This window comes from Antedon bifida, chromosome 7, assembly GCF_963402885.1.
Source record: "Antedon bifida chromosome 7, ecAntBifi1.1, whole genome shotgun sequence".
Lineage (NCBI taxonomy): Eukaryota > Metazoa > Echinodermata > Crinoidea > Comatulida > Antedonidae > Antedon > Antedon bifida.
The window spans coordinates 16,111,071-16,133,684 of NC_136232.1; the positions used below are offsets into that span (position 1 = coordinate 16,111,071).

At 35.3% G+C, this 22,614-nt stretch overlaps 3 protein-coding genes and 1 long non-coding RNA gene across 6 annotated transcripts in view; all 4 read right to left on the minus strand.

Moving 5' to 3' along the window:
• Positions 1 to 22,614, minus strand: part of LOC144849195 (exonuclease 3'-5' domain-containing protein 2-like) — a 72,829-nt gene that overhangs the window by 33,470 nt on the left and 16,745 nt on the right. For 2 of the 3 annotated variants that reach the window (XM_078706237.1, XM_078706236.1), the window contains exons 2-3: positions 4,883 to 5,130; positions 3,663 to 3,829 (exon numbers count right to left, since the gene is read on the minus strand). In XM_078706237.1, coding sequence (XP_078562363.1) covers positions 3,663 to 3,829; positions 4,883 to 5,128 — 413 coding nt within the window. In that variant the 5' untranslated portion in view covers positions 5,129 to 5,130. Of the gene's footprint in view, positions 1 to 3,662; positions 3,830 to 4,882; positions 5,131 to 5,341; positions 5,515 to 22,614 lie in introns of those variants that run through there. The other variant, XM_078706238.1, reaches the window with a different exon arrangement.
• On the minus strand, positions 12,180 to 13,321 carry LOC144848435 (uncharacterized). The gene is made up of 3 exons (XR_013613850.1): positions 13,245 to 13,321; positions 12,777 to 12,915; positions 12,180 to 12,533 (listed from the first exon to the last, which is right to left on the minus strand). It is a non-coding gene; the product is annotated as an uncharacterized LOC144848435 (long non-coding RNA).
• On the minus strand, positions 16,127 to 17,170 carry LOC144848948 (ATP-dependent DNA helicase PIF1-like). The gene has a single exon (XM_078705899.1). It carries the CDS (start codon positions 17,168 to 17,170, stop codon positions 16,127 to 16,129), a length of 1,044 nt encoding a protein of 347 aa, XP_078562025.1.
• Positions 17,266 to 21,509, minus strand: LOC144848949 (uncharacterized). Its single transcript, XM_078705900.1, has 4 exons — positions 21,467 to 21,509; positions 20,630 to 21,104; positions 18,481 to 20,168; positions 17,266 to 18,395 (listed from the first exon to the last, which is right to left on the minus strand). Exons 2-4 carry the CDS (start codon positions 21,094 to 21,096, stop codon positions 17,266 to 17,268), a joined length of 3,285 nt encoding a protein of 1,094 aa, XP_078562026.1. The 5' UTR covers positions 21,097 to 21,104; positions 21,467 to 21,509.

The following is a 22,614-nucleotide window of genomic DNA, read 5'->3' on the forward strand; positions in this document are numbered from 1 at the left end:
CTATGAACTGAACCTAACCCTCTAAATAATCTCAACTATGAACTGAACCTAACCCTCTAAATAATCTCAACTATGAACCGAACCTAACCCTCTCAATAATCTTAATTATGAACTGAACCTAACCATCTAAATAATCTCAACTATGAACTGAACCTAACCCTCTAAATAATCTTAACTATCAACTGAACCTAACCCTCTAAATAATCTCAACTATCAACTGACCTCCCTCTAAATAATCTCAAGTATCAACTGAATCACCCCTTTTCATAATTTGTCAAAGTATCAACTAAACTTAACCCCCTAAATAATCTCAACTATCAACTGAACCTTACCCTCTTAATAATCTCTGATCTATCAACTGAACCAAACCTAACCTCAGCTATGAACTGAACCTAACCATTTAAATAATCTCAACTGTGTCAACTAAATCTAACCCTTTATTAGTATACACAGTTTAAGTGTATTCAATGGGTTAACCACCCTCATGCAAAACGCCTGGCGTGTATAGCCTAAAAAAAACATCACTCTAGATGTATATTCAGAAAATTCTTTTAATGAGAGTTATTTATATTGGAATGTTTCATTATCTATGCTATTATTGAAAACAAGGAACAAGTGAATTGTCCTTAATTAAATGCAATCTTATTTCGATGCCATGTCAATACTACTTAATTAATTTTTAAGTTTCCATTTCCTGATCATTGCTATTTGCGCATCACTTATAAACAACCTTATATTATTTGTTGTTTCTCATCCGTTTAATGAATAAATGAAGTTACAACCTGGAGGAAATGGGTCTGTAGCTTCATGCCACCCTCTTTATACAATTCAATGCCTCCAAGGTCAGGATAAGTTGATTATTACACCCATCTGTACCAGGGTAAAATTGGAAACTGAGCATGCTCAAACACTCATCCCACCCTCATCTCTTACATCCAGGCTTCAAAAATACATAAAAAATAACTGCACATACATTCAGTGTCATCAACCAACTGTGTATGATTCAAGATGAATTCCACCTCACGATCTAAACAAAATAACAAGGTACTGGATTCAGCTGCTTTTCAGAATTGCATGCTGCATACAATATTCCTACTGAATGGGAAATAGCAGCTATAGCAGTAACACTTAACCCTTAGACAGTAGCAACCACAACTGCTTTCCGAGCTATAGCAGAAATAGCAGTAACACCTAAGCATAGAATTCAATTGTATAATAGCATATCAGTAGCAACCACAACTACTTTCTAAGCTGTAGCAGAAATAGCAGCTATAGCAGTAACACTTAACCCTTAGACTTCAATACCACAGTAGCATATCAGTAGCAACCACAATAGCTTTCTAAGCTATAGCAGAAATAGCAGTAACACCTAAGCATAGAATTCAATTGCATAATACAGTAGCATATCAGTAGCGACCACAACTGCTTTTTAAGCTATAGCAGAAATAGCTACTATAGCAGTAACACTTCACCTTTAGACTTCAATAGCATAATAGCATATCAGTAGCAACCACAACTACTTTCTAAAGCTATAGCAGAAATAGCAGCTATAGCAGTAACACTTAACCCTTATACTTCAATAGAATAATAGCATATCAATAGCGACCGCAACTGCTTTCCGAGCTATAGCAGAAATAGCAGCTATAGCAGTCCCTTACACTTGATAGCATAATAACAGTCCCACTGTCTATTTGACCAATAATGGCACAACTAGCATTAACTAGCATGATCATAGCAACAAAATAGCCACAAAATCATTCTGTATGTCTTAACACAGAAAAAAACAGATACAAACCCAAAACAGCTAATCCTGCGCTTTACTCGACTTTGGTGGAAAAGTATATGTTTTGAAGGTCAAGAAGTCTAAATACAGTATTTTAAAGTTCGCCTAATGGCTGCCATAACATTTACAACAGATTTGTCCTCATACCTCAGCTTCTACATTATTTAAGGAAATGATTTTAGTGGCAAAGTGTATGTTTTGAGGGTCAAGAAATTTAAATACAACTTTTTGAAGTTCACACAATGACCACCATTTTGATTGTCAAAATGGCCACCATAAGCTAATTTATGAGCTACTATGATTATGATTTTGCTAAGCCTTTGTTTTGAAGGTTACAGAATAAAAACAAATTCAGCATTTGAAATACAGTTGGAAAGTGATGATGAGAATAAGTCAATATGTTGGTGATAAATATAGTATAGTATAGTGAAGTCTGTTAGGGCTGAAATAAGGGTGTTTTGTTCAGTTTCTTCCAAAAGCACCAAATTTGGTATACAGGTTGCCCACCATCTACAAATTAAATTTTTGATGGGCGCCAAGCAAAATGACACGACATGACATTTACATACTTTAAAATGGCGGACATTTTCGCTTAAACACTCTATATCTCTGAAACTACTGGTTATAGAGTTGATTTTTAGCTCAAAATGTTCAGAACATAAACATTCCTATTCACTCTAATGACATTTTTTGAAAAAAATGACCCGAAGTACCAGTTTTAACCTTTGACCCATATCTCCAGTAAATAGTTATCACAGACAGTTTATTTTGGTGTCAAATTGTTCAAATTATATATGTTACTATTTAGTTTAATGAAAAATGTCATCCAAAAATGCCTGGAAGTACGCAGTTTTGCCTTAGACCTTTATGGTACAATTGCCAACTGCATTTAAAGGTTAATATATTTTGATAATGATATCCATAAAAGAGTTAATTTAGGTGTCAAAATGTTCAGAACATAAACATTTCTATTTACTATAATGAAGTTTTTTCTTAAATAATGACTAGAAATACCATATTTGACCTTTGACCTGTTTTTTTTTCAGGAAAATTGCCACCATTGGAGTGTGGAAAGTTCATCATGACAAATTGTTCAGAATATATATGTTTCTATTCTGTTTAATACAAGATTTTTTAAAAAAATTTCAGGAAGTACAGTTATTGACCTGTAATGTATCATTTCGTATTTGAATGCAAACGACTTGAGTACGTAATACTCATGAACCTTAAAGATGCACTAAACAACCATAATCTATCCATCAATAATTGCAGTTGGAGACAAAGTAAAATCACAATTTACTTGGTGTAGAAAATCGGCCAACATTTTAAAGCATCTAGATTACTGGTTTCAAGTATCAGTTTGGATGAGATGATGTCTCAGTAAACTATACTTCGTGAAAATGCGTCAACAACAATGCGCCCGGTAGTTTTACTTTTAAAATGAATTTGCATAAAACGAACAATTTAATATCCAAATAGCATAAACATGATGTGTTGGCATGCAGATAACATTTTTTATCATAAAAATAAAAAAGTGGTGCCCTAAAAACATTAGTGTTTGAGGAAAAACCATGGATTGCTCAATCTTCTGATATATTCTTTGGTAAAGTGTAAGAAAGTGTATTAATTTTGAAGAATGCAAGTGTCATTCTGCCATAATTCAACCAATGCATTCTTTGTCACTCGTCATGGCTTTTTGCTTAAAATTGGTACACAAAAAGGATTTTTCAGTACGGTACATCCATATCTAATGTCCCTAAGCTAAAATTTGGAACTGTGACGTTTTAGATTTTTGCACCAAATTTAAGCAAAATCAATGATGTGATGTCAATGTCAAATTTATTTGTTTTTTGATTTAAGATGGAATGACCCACAATACCTTTTATCTGCTAAGACATCAAGAAATTCTGTTGGGAGTTTAGCTTTTGACTTCAGAAGGTTCATTCTCACAAGTATACAGAGGCCATTGATAGTTGCTACCTGGATCAGTGCCACTGGTAGGGTCTTCTTATCTTTAGTACACCATTCACAATCTACACCTAAAACCTATTGCACAGCAAGAGTAAAAAATAGTAAAATAAACTGGCAGTGTCTTTTAAACGCTGATCACTTGATTACTGCTCACACACTGATTACTGATCATGCTGATCACTGTCTGATCATGCTGAACACTGCTCAGACTGATCATGATGTTCACTGCTGATCATGATGATCACTGCTGATCATGATGATCACTGCTGATCATTTATATAATGTCTATACAGTAATTATCCATTTTAATTTTACTTTCTTTGTTATATTTTACTTTAATTATATTGTATGTCTTATTTTGTATGTCTTATTTTTGTTTAATTCAAGCTCCATTATTCGTCAACTTGTCTCGTTGTACCAGGCATCTCTTTGTTATTTCAATATGATGGAGGTAGGAGAATAGAGATAGACTGCACAGCTGAGTGGTAGAGAAACAGACGTTACACGACACATGGATGATCAAGTCTACCTGAACTACTGTATCGAGTGTCGTGCGCTGCACAAACGAGAGCCGTCTGTCGCCTATTTACCCGAATTGGCTATTTTTCGATAGGTGTGTCCTTTTCAGATTAAAAAGTAACATTATTGTATCTTCGATCAATGGCGTCTTAATCTTATCAAAATCAAATATTTATGCGTTATGCATTTTAGATGCTGCTTAATAAACTTTCCTCATGCATGCAGTGCGTGAGTAGAGTAAACAAAACATTTGGGAAATGTCTAGCGAGATGTAGCTAAACACACACACATGCATTAATTGCAGACTACTGTATATTATATACACCAGGGCTAGCCGCCGGGATGGTAATTTCCCCTGACAGCAGAAAGGCTTCAGCGCGGCCATAAATGACCATAGTAAACAATAAGCTACCGTTTCCTAATGATTCCGTTCTCTTGAATATAACTGCCTAAAGGCACAGCGTGAACACAGCAATTACACATATTTTACACGTACACATGATATGTAGTCAGTACTGTAACAATTGTCCAGAAATTCTGTTGGGAATATTATTTGTGCTAGTTCCAAGACTTTAAAGTCAGAATTTAATGTTTCAATACAATACAAACCTTAAATAAATGTAAGTCTTCTTTTAGCTTTGGTAATACATCATTCAATTCTTTTTGGGATTTGATAACAACAATTGTTCTGCTGTCATTTCTGTATTTTGAAATTGGTATTAGGCCTAGTTCTTGTTTCTGTATCACTTCTTTTTCCCGTTTTTGTTTTAGCTTTATCCAATAATATATCCATCCAACCATCATCAGAGCTGCAGCAGATGTCACCAGTACCCGTTGAACCTCAAATTTTGTCATTGCTAGGAAAAAACAATACGAAGGTTAAATGAAAAATAACACAAATTCATCTAGAGGCCACTCCGAAATTTCCACATGTACAGTAGAGCTGAGTGTGATTAGGCTTACACACTGTTAGGCAAGGGAAACTGTTTCCATCACATTTGATAACAAATGTTACATAATGTAAATTTAAATAACTCCTTCCTAAATATGGATCTTTTTTCGACTAACTGATAATAAACTGTGATCAAAAAACACTTTGAACGAAATGAACATTTGATCGCACGGTACGCCAAAAATGCCTCCGATATGGTGTACGTGTATGTACTGTGTTATGGTCTGTTAACCTCAGATATACACCCTACAGCCGGGAGAATAACTTTATGTAATTTAGTATACAATGGTTGCAGTGATCGCCGTGTCTATAACACAAAATCAATAAAACGCCAAATATGCCACACGTTTTCGGCGTGTACATACAACAAGACATTTCATGTTTATTTTATGCCTATGAAATTATAAAAGAACACCATGTTTCTCGTTAATTTTTAATTCATACTGCATACCATTATTCTATAAAAAAATGATAATACATTTCACTCTGCACAAGGCTGTAAATAAGAATACCACGCTAACATGTGCACACGGACCAGGGTGGTAATTAACTGAAATGAAAAATGGTCAACACTTTGGTACTTTTGAAGAGAGGTGACGTTAGTATTCACACTTAGAGAGCAAGCTAGACACTGGTAGTGTAGGGGATCGAGTGCGTGTGTTTTGAAAATAGCTCAGTTGTGGGTATTTTCCGATAAATTTAAATCACGTTTTCTTTTTTAAACTCTTGACTTCACTATGTAGGCCTATTTACACAACTATAATGACCCTAGCTCTAGGCCTATTCTTAGCAACGAATCAGGTACGTCGAATCCATGTCTAGCGACGGTCACAGGTTGGTTGTATCATTTTTAAATTTTTTTTAGAAAATTAAGGGGGTGGCTAGTCACCATATTCATCCCTAGATCCACCACTGTTTGTATTCAGCCTTTCACAGTTGAGATCGCTGGTTGAGCTCCTGCAGAGGATATTATTTTTTTTTATAATCAATTTTTTTTATGACATTTTATTTTACTTTTCAAGTAGCATTTGACTCTGAACCTTAGGCCTATGGTCAAGTTCTTTTCAAGGTTCTCATGGAAACTATGAAATATGTATATAAACAATGAAATATAAACAGATTTGTTTTTCTGGATTGTGACCTTGAATTTATTTCATTTCATTTATTTATTTGACCAACAAACCATAAGATAAAATATATGTAACTACAAGAGTCAGCAGTCCCTGATCTTAACTAATATAAATTTATAAACAAATGTATTAAGCTGTGAATATACAAACAAATAACAATTATTATATATACAAAAAAATTGAATTAAATATGCAAAAAAAAAAAAAAAAAAGAATTAAAGATAACTAGAATTTAATTCGTCACTTTGACGAATTATAGGTGATCATTTTTATAATTTTACTGATATTTAATTGAAAAAAAAACATCCACATGAGTTAAATATGACCGCAAAATATTGATTAATGCAATTTATATAACACCTAAATAAATTCCTGTTATTTGATTGGACGATTGTGGGTCACATGGCGTGCAATAGTACGCACTATTAAACGATCGTACACATTTTTGTGTACGAAAAAAAAAACGTTTCGCGGATGAAAAAAAATTTAGTACACAAATTACCCTATGATATGGCTCTGTACTGGGAAATACAACAGCGCCACCTGTCGTCTGGTCTCAGTTTCATTTGTAAACACCACCGCGAGATATGCAACAGCAGCAGATATTTGTGTACGATTTGGACATATATGTACTAATTTCATTCAAAAAGGCATTTAAATTAGCTTTAGATCGTTTTTAGGATTTTGATTAATTAATGGGGACATGCCTACAAGACGTGGAATTGTTGGAAAAACCATAATTAGCCTAGATAAGTTCCAATTGTCTGTCGAAGTTTTGCCTTTCAGCCAAGCTAGTACTAGTAGGCTACTAGGTCTAGCCTAGGCCATGCTCTATTAGGCTAGGCCTAGTCTAGGCGTTTTAGCCTTGCTAGGCCTAAGATTGTTTGGTCGTTTGTTGACATAATTAACACTAAAGTAGGTGTGTTTATAAAATCCATATAAATATAATATTAAATATAATATTAAAAACCAAATGTTACTGTTTTTAATCAATGTGAATGAAATGTAGGCCTTTGGCTAGGGCTACCTTACCTTATTTGATTCAAATGACAAGAATCTATTTAGATGTTATATAAAACAAATAATGAATGTTCTATATTCGTGTAATGGTACAAATAATGGCATTTGGTGAATGATGAAAGGTTAATATCAACTCGGCTGTCGCCTCGTTGATATATAACCTTTCATCATTCACCTCATGCCATTATTTGTACCATTACACTCATAAACATTCATTATTTGTATACTATTAGCTGATGCATAATGCTTATGGTGCCTATTATGTGTCATATAATACAATCTATACGGTACAGTGTACTGTATATCTATATACAGTGTAACATATGAAAAATTACAGGAACCACACCATGTTCTATTTTTTTAGTATGATGACGTCAAAATAAATTTGAAGATCACAATTTCGAAAGATATTGAATTGAGCTCGCACGCTCTTACTTCAACTGGCCATTTCATAACGTCACAACATCCGATAGGCTTAATTTTTATATGAATTTATATATACATTTCATCAGCTTTCATAATAAATTATAATCATCAAGGTCACCTTTAATTCTGAAGTAAATAAATATGGTGTAGGTGACATTACACGAGCTATGTTATTCAAGTTTTTACGCGTGATGACATCATTAAAATGAAAATGTTGACAACTCATGAAAAAGATAATTATTTGAGCAATCATATACTAAAATTTGAGCGAAAATCGGGCAAAAAATAACCGAGATGCACTCTGTTGAATGTGATTAATCTATGACGAAAGAGAAAAAAACTTAATTTTTAAATTCAAGTGGCCATTTGATGACGTCAACATTTTGTACGTGAAATGTGTACATGAATTCATATCTACAACTCAATGGCTTCCAGAATAAGTTAAAAAAATTTGGGGTCACCGTGCATTCTGAAGAGTTATTTTCATTTTAAAAATGCCTTATTTTTTACCATTTTCAGCACTTTTGTGCAATTAATGTGCGCATTTTGTCATTTTTAACCTGCTCGTATAGCGTTATTTTAAGTCGGAATGAATTTGGTTAATGTACTAAGGATGATGAGTAGAAGGCGATTTGTACAAAAAATATGTATGTTTACGCTTTCTAAGTATCGCGTGTGCAAAAACGTTTGGCGCAGTAATTTTTTGAAGCACGCAAATGGTCAAATTCATGCTCTAAGTTGATCAAAACTTAATTTTGAGCTTTTTAAATTGTTAACACGCGATTTCACATGCATGACCTTACGTGCGCGTGCGTTTTTATTACCCAATATTTTTACCCTTAACATGAAGTTTACATGTAGTGAATTTCATTAATATGTGATAATGAATTATGGAGATATGATTGATAATGTGATTTCACAAAATGGCGTATAAATGACGTCACGAATGAGTGATCACGCTGAAAAGCTTATTAGGACTAAGTTAATTAGTTATTTGCAAGACATTGTGAATTTTTTGTGATCATTGCCATTCAACTTTTTAATTGTAACAATAGATGATCATTTTATTCTCAATGATCACATAATAATAGGAAGAATATTGATTTCATACAATAACAATAGGTGATAATTTTATTCTAAATGATCACCTAATTATCAAGATTCAATAGATGATAAAAGATGAGGAATAGATTCAGTAACAGCTAATTGACGTAATGAGGAAGGTAATTTAGACCAAAGCTTAGGGAAGCGGTTTATAGGAGAATTACGAAGTGCCAGAGTTCGAGAAAAGAGATGGTCTTCAGTACCTTTAAAAACTAAACTACCTTTTTAGGGTATGTTCAGACTCACAGCATTAAGGTGGCGTTATGTAAGCGGCGTACATATTTTTGTGTCTGAATTAGGCCATGGATTAGCGTTAGGCAGCTGTTGCACCCTGCAGGGTTAATAACCTTAGCAGGAGAGGGTAGATTTAATAACGCTAATCCAGTGATGCAGTGATTTTAACCTTACTGTAACCAATGGAAAGACGCGACCACGATTAGCAGGCCAACAACATACCTGTACAGCGAGATAGCTAAACGTCAAATTAATGGCGCAGGATTGGCTATAGCATGAAAACTAACATATAGCTATAACTAAATAGCAGTAATTTTATAAGCTGTAACTAATTAAGGTATAGCTACATATAGCTGTAACTAAATAGCATTTTTTAACTAAATAACAGTAACTAAATAGCATATAGCTATAACTAAATAGCAGTAACTCAATAAAGGTATAGCTAAATTATAGCTAAATATAGCTGTAACTAAATATGAACTAAAAAGCAGTCACTCTATAGCATATATAGCTTGTCTATAAGATGTATAGCTACATACCGTAAATCTTGTAATTGTAACCCTGGGTTATAATTCTTTGTTTTTTAGGGTGGTTACTATTAGAAGGGGGAGTACTATTAGAGTAGTGGGTTACTATTACTAATCTTAAATTAGGCACTTGAAAATAGTAACCCACCCTAACTATTCCGGTCAGCAAATCATAATAATAAAAACAGTACGAATTATAAACAAACTTTATTTTATAAACTCAAAAACACTCAATCCTCCCCCACTTCCGAGATCAAATGCATCATCTCCTTATTTTTCAAATACAGCTGCATCATAAATGACCATTCTTCATAATGTCATTTTGTCAATAGTTTTTGTGATGGTAATATTAACCCCATGGGTTACTATTAGAGTAGTGGGTTATTATTATAGATTGACTTATAAGGTGGGTTACTATTAGAAGGGGGGTTACAGTACTATTAGAGTGTGGATTTACTGTATAGCTGTATGGGGTGCAGGTCAACTCGGCCCTAAACCGTCTCGGCCAAAGTCAAGTCGGCCCCACGTCAAGTTGGCCCAAAGTCAACTCGGCCCCAAGTCAAGTCGGCCTTAAGTCAAGTCAGCCTCAAGTCAACTCAGCCTCACATCATCTCAGACTCAAGCCAACTCGGCCTCACATCAACTCGGTCAAATACTAATCGGTCAACTCGGCCCCATTTAAAGTATGTAATGCAAAAAGTTTTAATAGTTAATACTGTATTATAATGGCAGGATTAGTAAGGTTAGGTCTACACATACACATAGGCAAAAAAAAATATAAATTCAATATACATTTTTTTTAGTATTTATTTATATTAATATTATTATTTATGATGTTAGTCACTCTCAGTATGTGTTTGTTAGTAGGCTGTAACTAAAGAGCATTCTATAACTGAAAAGCAGTAACTCTATATAGCATAATAAATCTCCAAACTAAATAGCAGTAACTCAATCAACTAAATAGCAGTAAGTCAATAAGGAGCTACATACATATAGCTGTAGCTAAATAGCATTCTATATAACTGAAAAGCAGTAACTATATAGCTACCAACTAAATAGCAGTATTAACTCAATAAGGTATAGTTACAAACATAATTATAGCTGTAGCTATATGGGTGTTACGAAACTTAAGATCACGAAACCAGCTAAGACCCCCTAAGATCTAAGATCACGAAACCTAAGACCCAAAACATAAGATTAAAAATTCTAAGATATATGACAGCTTAAAAACAATAATTGTTTATCTATACATAATTTTAAACATAAGGTTTCATTTATTAATGCTTTTTACCATAGAGTTTTGCGGTGTGACGTCACAACGATACAGGGCGCTGCATGGTTGCTAGCCAACCAAAAAATGCGTTCAACGCTACTCTGTTGATAAACTGTATAGATCTGTATTTCTATCAAATTATGTATCTTAGCTTGATTTTTTTTAACTTAAAGATGTATTGTCCCCCTGAAAACATTTTTTTTTTAAATATTTTTGTTGAATAGGCCATTTTAATTGCACATAAAATTTATTCACTTTGACCTCAAATTGGATCGAAAACAAAAATTATTTACTCGAGAAAATCGTAATTTAAAGCAAAAATTAACCAACCGGAAGCTATTTGTCTGGAAGACAAACATGTTCCAGTTTAATTTAACCCTTGACCTGAGTTAGCTCATAAATATTCATATTGTATGGATACATCATGTGGATGATGCTGCTCTCAACATACAACAAACAGCCAACAACGCGACGATAGCAATGCATAGCTAGCTCTGAGGAGTCGAGTAGTAACGCGAGACGAATCTTGAAGGAAACACGAAAACTATAGCTAGCAGAATACTAAGTTAAAACTGCAGTTGGTAACTTTGATGTTGAATCTTATTCATTTAGGTGAGTTTTTGTTTCGCTAGCAGGAGAATTTGCTGCTACTGTACTAGGCCTACTAGTACTAGCACAACCACATGGGGGCAGGCAGTCTCGAGAGCCTTACTGCTGCCTCCTTCTGTTTCTAGAAGTAGAGTGTAGTAGGCCTAGGCTAGGCAGTACACTGCTAGCTAGGGCTAGACCACCACCAGGAGGGATGTATTTTTGTTTTATAATTTTTTGATTCCATCATGATAAAATGGTTTAATTTTTTAAGATTTCTAACTATTCTACAGAGGAAATTACGAAATAAATCTAAATATTGTTTTGGATGTTTACTGTACAGTATTTTAAAAATATTTTCTGCATCAAATGCAATAGGTTCAAATCAACATTCACACAATTAAACATTTATGCAGATATATTAACATTGATTGAACAATAGAAGCAAGTAAAGTAGTGAGAAACACAAAATGTATCGAACAGTGGCAACATTCACAATTTATTGAAACATTTCTTACTATTGAAATGACACTTTGTAATGGATATGAGCGATCTTAGAAGACTATAGCTGCCGTAATTACTGCCACAATCAACATATTGATATTAGTAGACAAATTGACACAAAAAAACAATACAGGAATTCAATAAGATATACTGTATATATATTTTTTATTAACTCCTTTTGCACTGTAATATTTACAGTAAAATTATGAAGTATAAGTAAATTTGAAGAATTTATCCTGTGTACTGTATTTTTTATTTATTGAATGTTATGTTTACAAAATAATATACTGTACATAATTAACGTTATATTATTGCTTTATAATAAAAAAAAATTATTCAACAACATTTTACAAGCTGGACAGGAACATATTGGCCGAATGCAGCATCACAAATATTTTTCTTGCAATATCCAATCATACAGTATTCCAATACCGAGTCTATCATTAGTTGTCTTTATGAAGTACGAATGTGACCTCTGTTCCAGTCTTCATCAGCTCAACGTCTTTAAATAAATTTTTTAAAACAATGATGTATAAATAAGTTAAATGTTTCACAAAATCCAAAGTTTTCAATTTCGGCAAAGTACGAAAACCTGGAATTTGGTATTTAAAAATAGATCATGCACATTTAGTGCAAAATGTGGGCTAGTGAGATTGCGTGCTTTGACATAGTCAAATAAGTACACTACCTTTCTATGGTAAAACACATTACAACTTAATAAAGAGAAAACAAATATTTGACTTACTACAGTACAGAGTAACATAGTGAAGAACATTTGTTTGTGTTGTAAAATGGCTAAGCTGGCTTTTCCCCTCTGTCTGTCTACGTGTACAGTGTGCTGCTGGAAGGTTCTCAACTTCAGGCTTGTATTGTAACCATTTTCCCTGAAAAATGTTTGTTTTATTTTTATCATAAAACTAGTTAAACAAGCTTCAACTGTAAATTATGTATATGGTACAGCAGGCTGGCTGTATTTTCGGATTGATGGGGCAATGTATAGGGCCTAGCTGGGCATCTTCTGCAGGGACCCGATTGTCTCTACTACTCCTAGCCTAGCTAGGCCTATGCTGTATGCATGTATTATTCTAGGCCTAGCCCTGACAAAATCCCAGGCTAAGTTAATTAATTAACCTTCCTGTTATTACAAACGTTTGTCTAGTTTGCGTTATATATATAATTATTATATTTGAAATAACCGTCTAGGCCTACTTACCGACAAATTAACAGCTCATCTTTACATACTACGATCAGGGGAAACCCCTGCCAGTCGCGTCGATCTCTGGTACGCGGTGTAAACAAAGTGCATCATCCATATGTTTGTTAGATCAGATCTCAGCTGTGTCGATGCTCATTAACATATCATGCATATTTATGAGTTAGCTCTATCGGCCGAATTTTTGAGCTGACAAGTTGGGACAATTGATTAACTTATTTTGCTTTTTTTCTAAGCGAAATTAATAATTTTTTCGGATTTTTTTTTGGTGAAAGTGAACAACTTTATTATAACTACAAAATGGTCTATTCAAAATTTGATTTTATTGATCTTCATTTTTCATATTTTGGGGGACAATACATCTTTAAACTGTAGTTGAAGAATAAATAGATTATTAAAAACAAATATTTAGTAATCTTTTGAAATTTTAGTTTGTTTTTATTGAAAATTATTAAGTTTTAAAATGACTACTTCAATAAGCCTATTCCAAACCATTGGTGACCTGAGAATCACTCAGGCAGGTTGAACCAAGGTTGAACGCATTTTTTGGTTGGCTAGCAACCACGCAGCGCCACCTACCGTCGTGACGTCAGCACCGTGATACTCTATAAATTTAATGAAATATACTTATTACAAACAGAAATAAACTCACAATATTTTTTACCCCTTGAGTAAATATATATCTTTGTTTCACAACAAACAAACTTGACGGTGTGTTTGTTGATATATATATTTACTCCATTGCTTCAACTTTATTCTGAATACCACACCTTAGAAATAGGCCTCATAAGTACTTTTATGAAGGAGATGCACATCAAAAGGAACAAATAAATACTTGGTATTATTGATAAATAAAAATTGATTTTACAGACGTGTTTCTCGCACACTATTCACAAATTTCGTACACTCAATAATGTTCAATACTTTCGTCTCTATGGAGCGCCAAAAGAGCAACAATAATAGAGGGCTAAAAACTTGGTGGAATGCGTCTACTTTTAATGCATTCATTGGTGAAATGCACGCTTAATTTAAATTAATATATTTTGTCAATTTGTCAATAAAAATGCTGTAATCTGTTACCGCTGATACTTTTCTGTTTACAAAGAATATTAATCGATCTTAAAATCAGCATCACTACCTACACCTAGTCATAAGGGTGACCTGAGGGGGATATGATTGATTTATCGATTTTATTCTTAAATTTAACGAAACCAGGTAAAGTATTAACAGTAACACTTTATTTGTATTGATGTGACAAAACATATTGAAATTGAACAAAAAATGCGTTAAATAGATGGATTCCACATAGTTTTTAGCCCTCTAATAATGTTGCCCTTTTGGCGTTCCATAGAAACGAAACTATTGAACATAGTCATGCAAAATTTGCATGAAAAAAACGTCTGTAAAATCTTATTAATATTAGGTGATCATTTAGAATAAAATGATCACCTATTGTTATTGTATGAAATCAATATTATTAGTTATCCGCATAGTAGCGGATAACTCCTTGTAACTGTCCTGTTTCATCATTTTTTTTTTCTGTATTATTAGTTATCCGCATAGTAGCGGATAACTCTTTGTAACTGTCCTGTTTCATCATCTGTTTTTTGGTTATTCGCAACTTGTTGCAGGATAACCTCTTGTGATTGTACAAAATCATCATCATCATCATCTTTTTATTAGGTGATCATTTAGAATAAAATGATCACCTATTGTTATTGTATAAAATCTTTATTATTGATTATCCGCACTTGGCGGATAACCCCTTGTTATTGTCAGGATCTTTTTTTTTTTTTGGTTATCCGCACTTGGCGGATAACCCCTTGTTATTGTCACGATCTTTTTTTTTTTTCTATGTTCTTCTTTCTTTCCCAGAATTTTGTTGCACGTGTATCTCTAAATCTTCTCAACATAACATTGTATAACATTATCAGATTATTGACCTCTATCTGAAGATGTCGTAATAAGGTTTTCGGTCCCGTCTGAGTTGCGCAGCGTAAGTTACGCGCGATTTTATGAATTTCAATGATTGATCATAGATTAAAAACTAAAAGTTATTTTGTATTGACACTTAGTGAAAATTTAAGTTACTAGAGGGTTCGCTCGCTTCGCTCGCGACCCTCTAGTGGGTGTACCCGAATGGTTCTCGAAAACATGAACAACGCCTCTGGAAATTGAAACCCGGGTGACACCCATGCATATGACTGATGAGTAATGCATCTTTATTTTGTGATGTTTCATGGTGGTCGATAAATTAGGTACATCAAAAATATCGGTTCCAGGGTAATATAGCAAATTAGAGTATATTGTTACAGGGCAAGTTATAAGGTAACGTGGGTATTCTATGTGGGACTGTTGAAATGCCATTAGCGTTCTGATGAGGTAGTTAAGAATGTTAAATGACATCAGAGGGATGTAGATGGATGGTAACTGAACACACGAAGTTGTTGGTGAAATGTACGTGTGTATCGCCTCCTTAAGGAAGGTTGCATTTATTACGAATTTAAACTCTGGTAGGCCTATATCTGAGTGTATGATACTACTGCACAAAGATTTAGCAAAAGATTACAAATAAAGATGTCATCAAAATCAAAGATAGAAGAACCCACAAAAACCCACAGTAAGTAATAGGAAATGTTACAACAACTAAGACTCATGGAAGTTACATCGGTTCAGAATTGGTACAAAAAAAGTACAATAATGAGGTTATAATAGTGTTTCTAATGAATAATGCACAATCCTGGCATCTGTTTATATAAATTACAAAGTGACATTTAGAATACTACTGTTCCTAGCCATTGTGAAGACACAATGTGTCAGGTAGTTTGGGTAATAGGCTCTAAGCTTACCTGCAAATCACATATTTGTATATTATGTTTCATTTACAGTACCTCTTTGTAGACAATATTGGACACTTGGTTCCTGATAACTGAGCGCGGATTGTATATTTTGATGTTGTCTGGGTGGCCAACTCTGCTTAAAGATACATACAATTGTCCATGGGTAAAGAACTGTTGGTCCAGAAAAATGCCAATTCTGTTTAGTGTTTGACCTTGACTTTTATTAGATGTGATACCGAAGCATACTCGAATAGGAAACTGCTTCCTGGTCAAAACGAAGGGTAGTGTCGGATCATCTGGTGATAATTTAAAACGTGGTATCAATAGGTCTTTGCCTTTGTGTGGCCCCATAGCAATGGATGCATGGATGACTCTGTCTAGTAGAGTTTTGACTATGTATCTAGCTCCATTGCAGTGTCCATTCTTAGGGTCTATGTTGCATAAAAGCATTACTGGAATACCGGGCTTAAGTATTAGCTTGTGAGGAGGTAGGCTAGGCAGGAACAGTTCGTTTAAGAATTCTGTTGGATATTGGTGTTCTGCCTCGTCTTGTACCGAATCATAGCTGAGATATGTTGTAACTGGTCCGGGAAATAAATTTATTAGGCAGTCATTGACCTTTGTTACATTTTCGTTTGTTGGGCATATGATTGCGTTAGAGCAAACTGTAGTATGGGAAATGTTTTTGGTAATTCCGGGAAATATTTCTTGACAAAATTGCTGTAGCGAAGTAGCAGTTGAAAAAAAATGGTCTGGTAGGGCGATGGTATCTTTGTCAATTTCCTCCTTTGTACCTTCTCCTATTGAAAGAAGAAGATGTGAAAATTGGCGAAGTTGATCTACGTTGCCATGTGAATGGATAACACGTAAGTTGTCTGTCAATTTAAGCGATTGGATACTCTTCCAAAGGTATGATGTCTTCAGTGTTGCTTGTAGTATTTCAGCTTTGCCGCCTTTGGGAATCACAGGGAGGATCTGTCGGCAATCGCCTGCTAGGAGGAGAGTTATCCCACCGAATGGTTTATCGTTGCTCCGTATGTCGCGTACTGTACGATCAACTGTTTCAAATACATGCTTATTGGCCATCGTGACTTCATCAATAACGATAAGTGATGTATCTTTAATTAAGCATGCCAAAGGTGACTGTATCGAAATATTGCAGGTTGAGTTGTCATTTACTTTTAGTGGGACTTTAAACCGAGAATGAATAGTGCGACCATTTGGTAAGAGTGTTGCAGGACTGTTTTCGTACGTTGTTTCTTCACTATGACTTGGGATGCGGCATTTGTTTCTGGGTCTGGGGTTGGTAGATTGAAGTGTTCTAATGATTTCCCACCTCTTTGAAGGACGTGGTTTATGAGGGTTAAGGCCTCATTGATTTGTGATTGGGTGGGTGTAGTAGTGTGGTCGCGACGTTGAAAGTCCTCTGTGAGAATCTGTACGTGTCTGTTGAAGAATTGGTTGGGATTACAGGGGACAATGTAAAGCAATATTGTAGCGAATACCTGTCGGATTGTGTTTCCAAACTGGATAGAAGCTGCTTCTTCCATGGCTTTATCAATTTCACTGTCATCTTCATATAATCCTAAAGCAACACAGACAGCATGGTTAGTGTCATATGTTATTCCACTGACAGTGCGAAGATCAATGAAGCTGGTAGGATTTAACATGTGTAGCAGTAATATGCGAAGGAAATATAGTTCTTTCTGGTGAGCATTTAAATTTATGACTGGTAACCTGCCGATAGTATCGCACAAGTGGTCATTTCTTGAGGTGTGTCGTTTCCGTGGTTGCCATACGTGGTTTGTGTATATATATCTGCTTACGATGTTTGGATATATGAGATCCGACGCAGTTTTAGAATTTAAGTCAAAGAACGCGGTTAGCATGGTTTTTTCAGATTTGTTGATAGCATTCTGCAATCCATTGGAGTCGTCAGGGTTGAAATATCCCATTTGGTCGTGTTCTAAATGGATAGGCAGTTTCTTAACGGCAGGATGTCGTCTGGTGAGTGGAAACTCGTACAGCCGCCATATAGCTTCTGACGCACTAATATAACGGGCATTTGCAAATGATTCTATTTCATCGTCCTCTCCCGACGGTAACTTAACCATAACTCTATCGTTTCCCTTGGTGATGTATTTGTATATGTACTTCACTGCCTTGATTGTTGTGACTATTTCGATGTTAATGTGTGCTTTGTATTTTAATGTAAGAATCGGATTGTACGGTACGACAAAGGTGTTGTCGACTGTGAGTGGTTGTTCGGCGTTTAACAGTAGCTGTTTGTCCTCCTTCAACGGGTGACCTTCTGCGATAAATTGCACCTGTGTCTGGACTCATGATGGTGTGAGATCAGGGTGGTTTCGGAAAATGCTTGTCACACTTTATAATACCTTTGTCCGTTTTCATGCAGGGTGCTGATATATCGTGGTGGCCGCACGGTCCATGAATCATACAGGTAGTAATAATTTTATGTAAGCGGGGATTGTCCGAGGCGACAGGTATTTCAGCACATACAATTTTGTCGATGTCCGCTGGATTTCGGGGCTTATCTTCCTTGGTTAGTATGGCAACAATATGGACATGTGGTAATCCTCTCTTTTGGAATTCTGTCATAAGTGTGTAGGCAACAATGTTTCCAAGAATGTCTAGTTTAAACAGGTCATCCAAGAAGAACCGGAGGCGGTTGTTAAATGCACGGTTACAAATGTCCGGTCGGTCCTGTGGCTGTTCACCAGGATGAATGGAGTCGATAATTTCTTGCCACTTTGGATTACATGTAAACGTAATTAAATAATCCGGCTTGCCGTACGTCCGCATTAATGCCATTGCGTCTTGGTATTGTTGCGCATACCATCTGGGACTTCCGTAAATTGTAGGTGGAAGCACAATCACTTTGCCTAAGTTGCGTACATTATCTTGCCTGTTTACTGCGTCAATGAGGCATTTATATTTTTCAGCCCTGAGAACCTTCTGATTGTTGCGAGCCCAGCGAAGTCTTTGACGCTCTGCCTTTGAGAAAGCATCAACAGCATACTGTTGCATAAGTCGGCGGCATTTTGAAATGGTGTTGAATTGATCTTTACGTGTCTGCAGCCGGTAGCAGTAATAGTTGGTAGGCGACATCCGTTTGTCATTCTGCAGCTTCATGTCGTCATGGTAACCGTCTGCACCGTGGGGAAACATGATGATATAATGAAGAGGATCGTATGAATGATGTATGTCATATATCCGTGTGAGCCCACCTCCGCGGAGATGAAGGATAATGTCAGTAGTATTGCATGATTCATTGAGCTGTAATACGGCTATTTCATTGGTTTGTGGTAAATTGTATTTTCTGTTATGTCCTGCACTGGGTTTGTTTTTGGTTGACAGTATTAATTTTTTGGAGGACAGGTTTGGCAGTTCAATCACAGATTTCATACTTGCTATGTATGGATTGCTGGTTCGTAGTGTCTCTTGAAGTTCCTTTAGTATAGTTGGGGTAAGGTGTGTGGGTGAATTGGTACACCTTTGGTGAGCCTGTTGGTCTTCTGTCGCGTCATAGAAGTAGAGTTGAGCAAATTTTGGGGATGCTGGTGAGTCAGGAAGTAACGAACCTATATAGTGATACACTTTACCGTGGACTTTGAATGTCGGCGAATATCCAGGTAGGCGCTCCTCATTAACACCTATTGATGCAAGGGCCATAGCATTGTTGTATGCTCTGATGTTATTGAGGAATGATTGCTGGTCAAATAGTGTTCTGATATATTCCGGAAGGTCTGGTAGAGAGGGTAAGTCAACCTTTCCTTGTTTGCAGCAGAATCCTATTGTTTCTTTTTCAAATCGGTATGCCAAGCAATACTGGCATAGGTTATTTTGGTTGAAGAGTCCTTTTGGTTGAAAGTGTTGAATGTGGTGAGGCACTGTGTTCTCGTTGACATCATAAGTAGTCTGGACAATACCATGTCTTTTTGGACCATAATGAATTATTGGTACGTCTTGAGGCAGAGATTGAGTACTGCCGGCCGCTGGGGTTAGTTCGGGAGTGGGTAGTACTGGCAGAACTGTTGCTGGCGTATGCTCTACATCGGTAGAACTGAGAAGTAAATAAAAATTGAATAAGTCAAATACACTGTCATTCATTTTCACTTCCTCATGTTGTATGTGGAATGAAAGAGAAATTGTAGCCTAATGTTAAAGTGATATCGTTCCTGTAACTGTCTCAGTATTAGTAATGTTTTGTTATTGTCATAAGATCGTCATCGTCGTCGTCAGCGTCGGCATCATCGTATTCATCGTCATCGTCGTTATCATCATCATCATTGTAATCATCATCATTATTATTGTTATTATTGTTATTTTTATCTCCATTGTTTCTATTATTATTGTTATTGGGAATGAAGACGCTTGATGTTCTATAAAATGATATGCTGTTGGTATGCAATACAAAACTGAGTGAAGGCATGTTGAAGTTATGAAAGTAATGCTTTATTAATACCGTACAATCAATCACATTAAGAAAGGTAATCAAGAAAAGTGTCTATAATGCATTTCTACTAAGTTGATGTATGGCCTTTTTTGTGCTTGACCAGCCTCCGTTTTTTAGGCTTCATAGTTTTCTTGGGTGTTTCTTGTCTTTCCAGCAAGTCCACAGACTTCAAAAATGGTTCGTCGTCGCTGTCTGTACTAAAAAAGTCCAGTTCAATAGGTGTTGCTCTAGGTCTAATTTGTGGTGGCTTTGGTGGGTCCGTTTGTTTACTTGGTGAAGGGGTTCTTGGTGAGGTTGACAGGGACATCTGAAAGTTAAGCTTCTTATTGGTAGCTGTTAGCTGCCGCACCTGGCGCTGAAGTTGTTCAATTTCTGTAGCCTGCGACGATATCATTGACACACATTCCTCCAATGTTTTATCTATCTGCATTCCAAGAAGATCCGCGTGTTGTCGCATGGAGGGTGGTGTGTTCTGTAACAGCAGGACTTTATAAGATTTCGTACACGTAATTTTCATTAACAGTTCCTGTGCCATATTCGTAACTGAAAGGAATAAATAAGTAGAATTGTATGTCCAATAGTAAAATAATAAATACACACTGCGTAATGCTTATAATTATATTAATATTATGCATACAGTTATGATTTGAAGAGACATTGGTATACTATTGAATTGTCGAAAAAAATATATAGGCCTAAGTCTTAAACTACCGTATATGGTAGGCTATGGCGTTGCGGTAATCGGACATACACACACTTTACAGCGTAATATAAATATGTATTTGTCAATTATACCAACAATAAAGCAATAGCTTGAATGAATGTTGCTGTGAGGAAGATGACTAAACTAAACATGGTTATAGTTACCCTACTGCAAAATGTGACATCAAAATAAATAAACTTACCCAGAATGTGGAAAACTATTTATAATTTGTGTGGAGATTTAGTTGTTTAGCATGCAGTTGGCCTAGTCGTAGTGAGTTCGTTACTGTGAATCCAAAAGCGTCGTGGTAATAGCGAATTGCGGTCAGTGTGTGACTGTGACTTAAAAAAGTCTGACCTTCTCCAGGGTGTGACAGGGTGACATAGATTTGTACTCAAAAGTGTCACAATCCAGGAATGAATTATTAAACTCGGAATATAAGTTGTAAATCGTCTGTGTAGTGTTTGTACAAATCCGGTGAAAAGGGTGTATTAATGACAGCACACAGACATTGAACTATGTGAAAAATTAAACAGGTTTTTGGCGATCTGCGTAATGTCTCAAGTGGACCGCGGTTTACGTCTGTGTATGGCCAGTGAAGAGCTAAATTATAATACTGCAACCACTAAAAAAATACTAATTTTACTCAAAAGTCTATTGTGTATAGTTGTAATACGTTATATTTTTTCCTTCCAGATTATTTTGTACAATCAGACAAATAGTACACTGCTCAGATCAGAAAAAAAGTAATACATATTTTGAAACAGCCATAATTATGTTCATTGTATCAAAATATTATTTAGAATTACATTAAATATAGATACGTGTCAACCGCTAGTCCATGTGATACCTTCACTTGACTTTATTAGTATAATCAGTGTGCGTTGTACGTAGGCCTATAATTGATGTTAGAAGTGGGTAACAGTCGTGATGGGTTGATATGTATTGCACTTAACGGTAAGATTGTATTTTCATCAAATAGTTTTGAATGTATCATTTCTGGTTAAAGATAAATTGGCAAAAGAAATGAATGCTATCAAACTTACCGGTTTCGTGCTTTGCGTGTCCTTCGTTGTCTTCGGTAGTAGACGTGAAACGTTGTTGATTTTTTCTTTATCTTGGGCATAGTGTAATCAGTAAAATTAAAAAATGTACGAATAGAGAACAATATAGACTAATTATTATATTCGGTCTTCCGGCGAATGAGTTTGTGAGATTTGAACCTGTACTGAAAATAGGTTTGGTAAGATGCGAAATGTATACCAATTATGATTGATTATGTCCCCTGTCAGTGTTGATGTATGGACACTTGACAGCAATCGGTGGTTATAGGAAAGTAAAGGGGAAAAA

Excerpts from the sequence above, each read along its gene's own strand:
- LOC144848948 (XM_078705899.1), bottom strand. The coding sequence starts at position 17,170 with ATGGCCAATAAGCATGTATTTGAAACAGTTGATCGTACAGTACGCGAC.
- LOC144848949 (XM_078705900.1), bottom strand. The coding sequence starts at position 21,096 with ATGGCACAGGAACTGTTAATGAAAATTACGTGTACGAAATCTTATAAA. Across the intron at positions 20,169-20,629 it reads AAAGGCCATACATCAACTTA|TTCTACCGATGTAGAGCATA; the intron begins GTAGAAATGCAT and ends TTTACTTCTCAG. Across the intron at positions 18,396-18,480 it reads CTGCATGAAAACGGACAAAG|AAGGTCACCCGTTGAAGGAG; the intron begins GTATTATAAAGT and ends AATTTATCGCAG.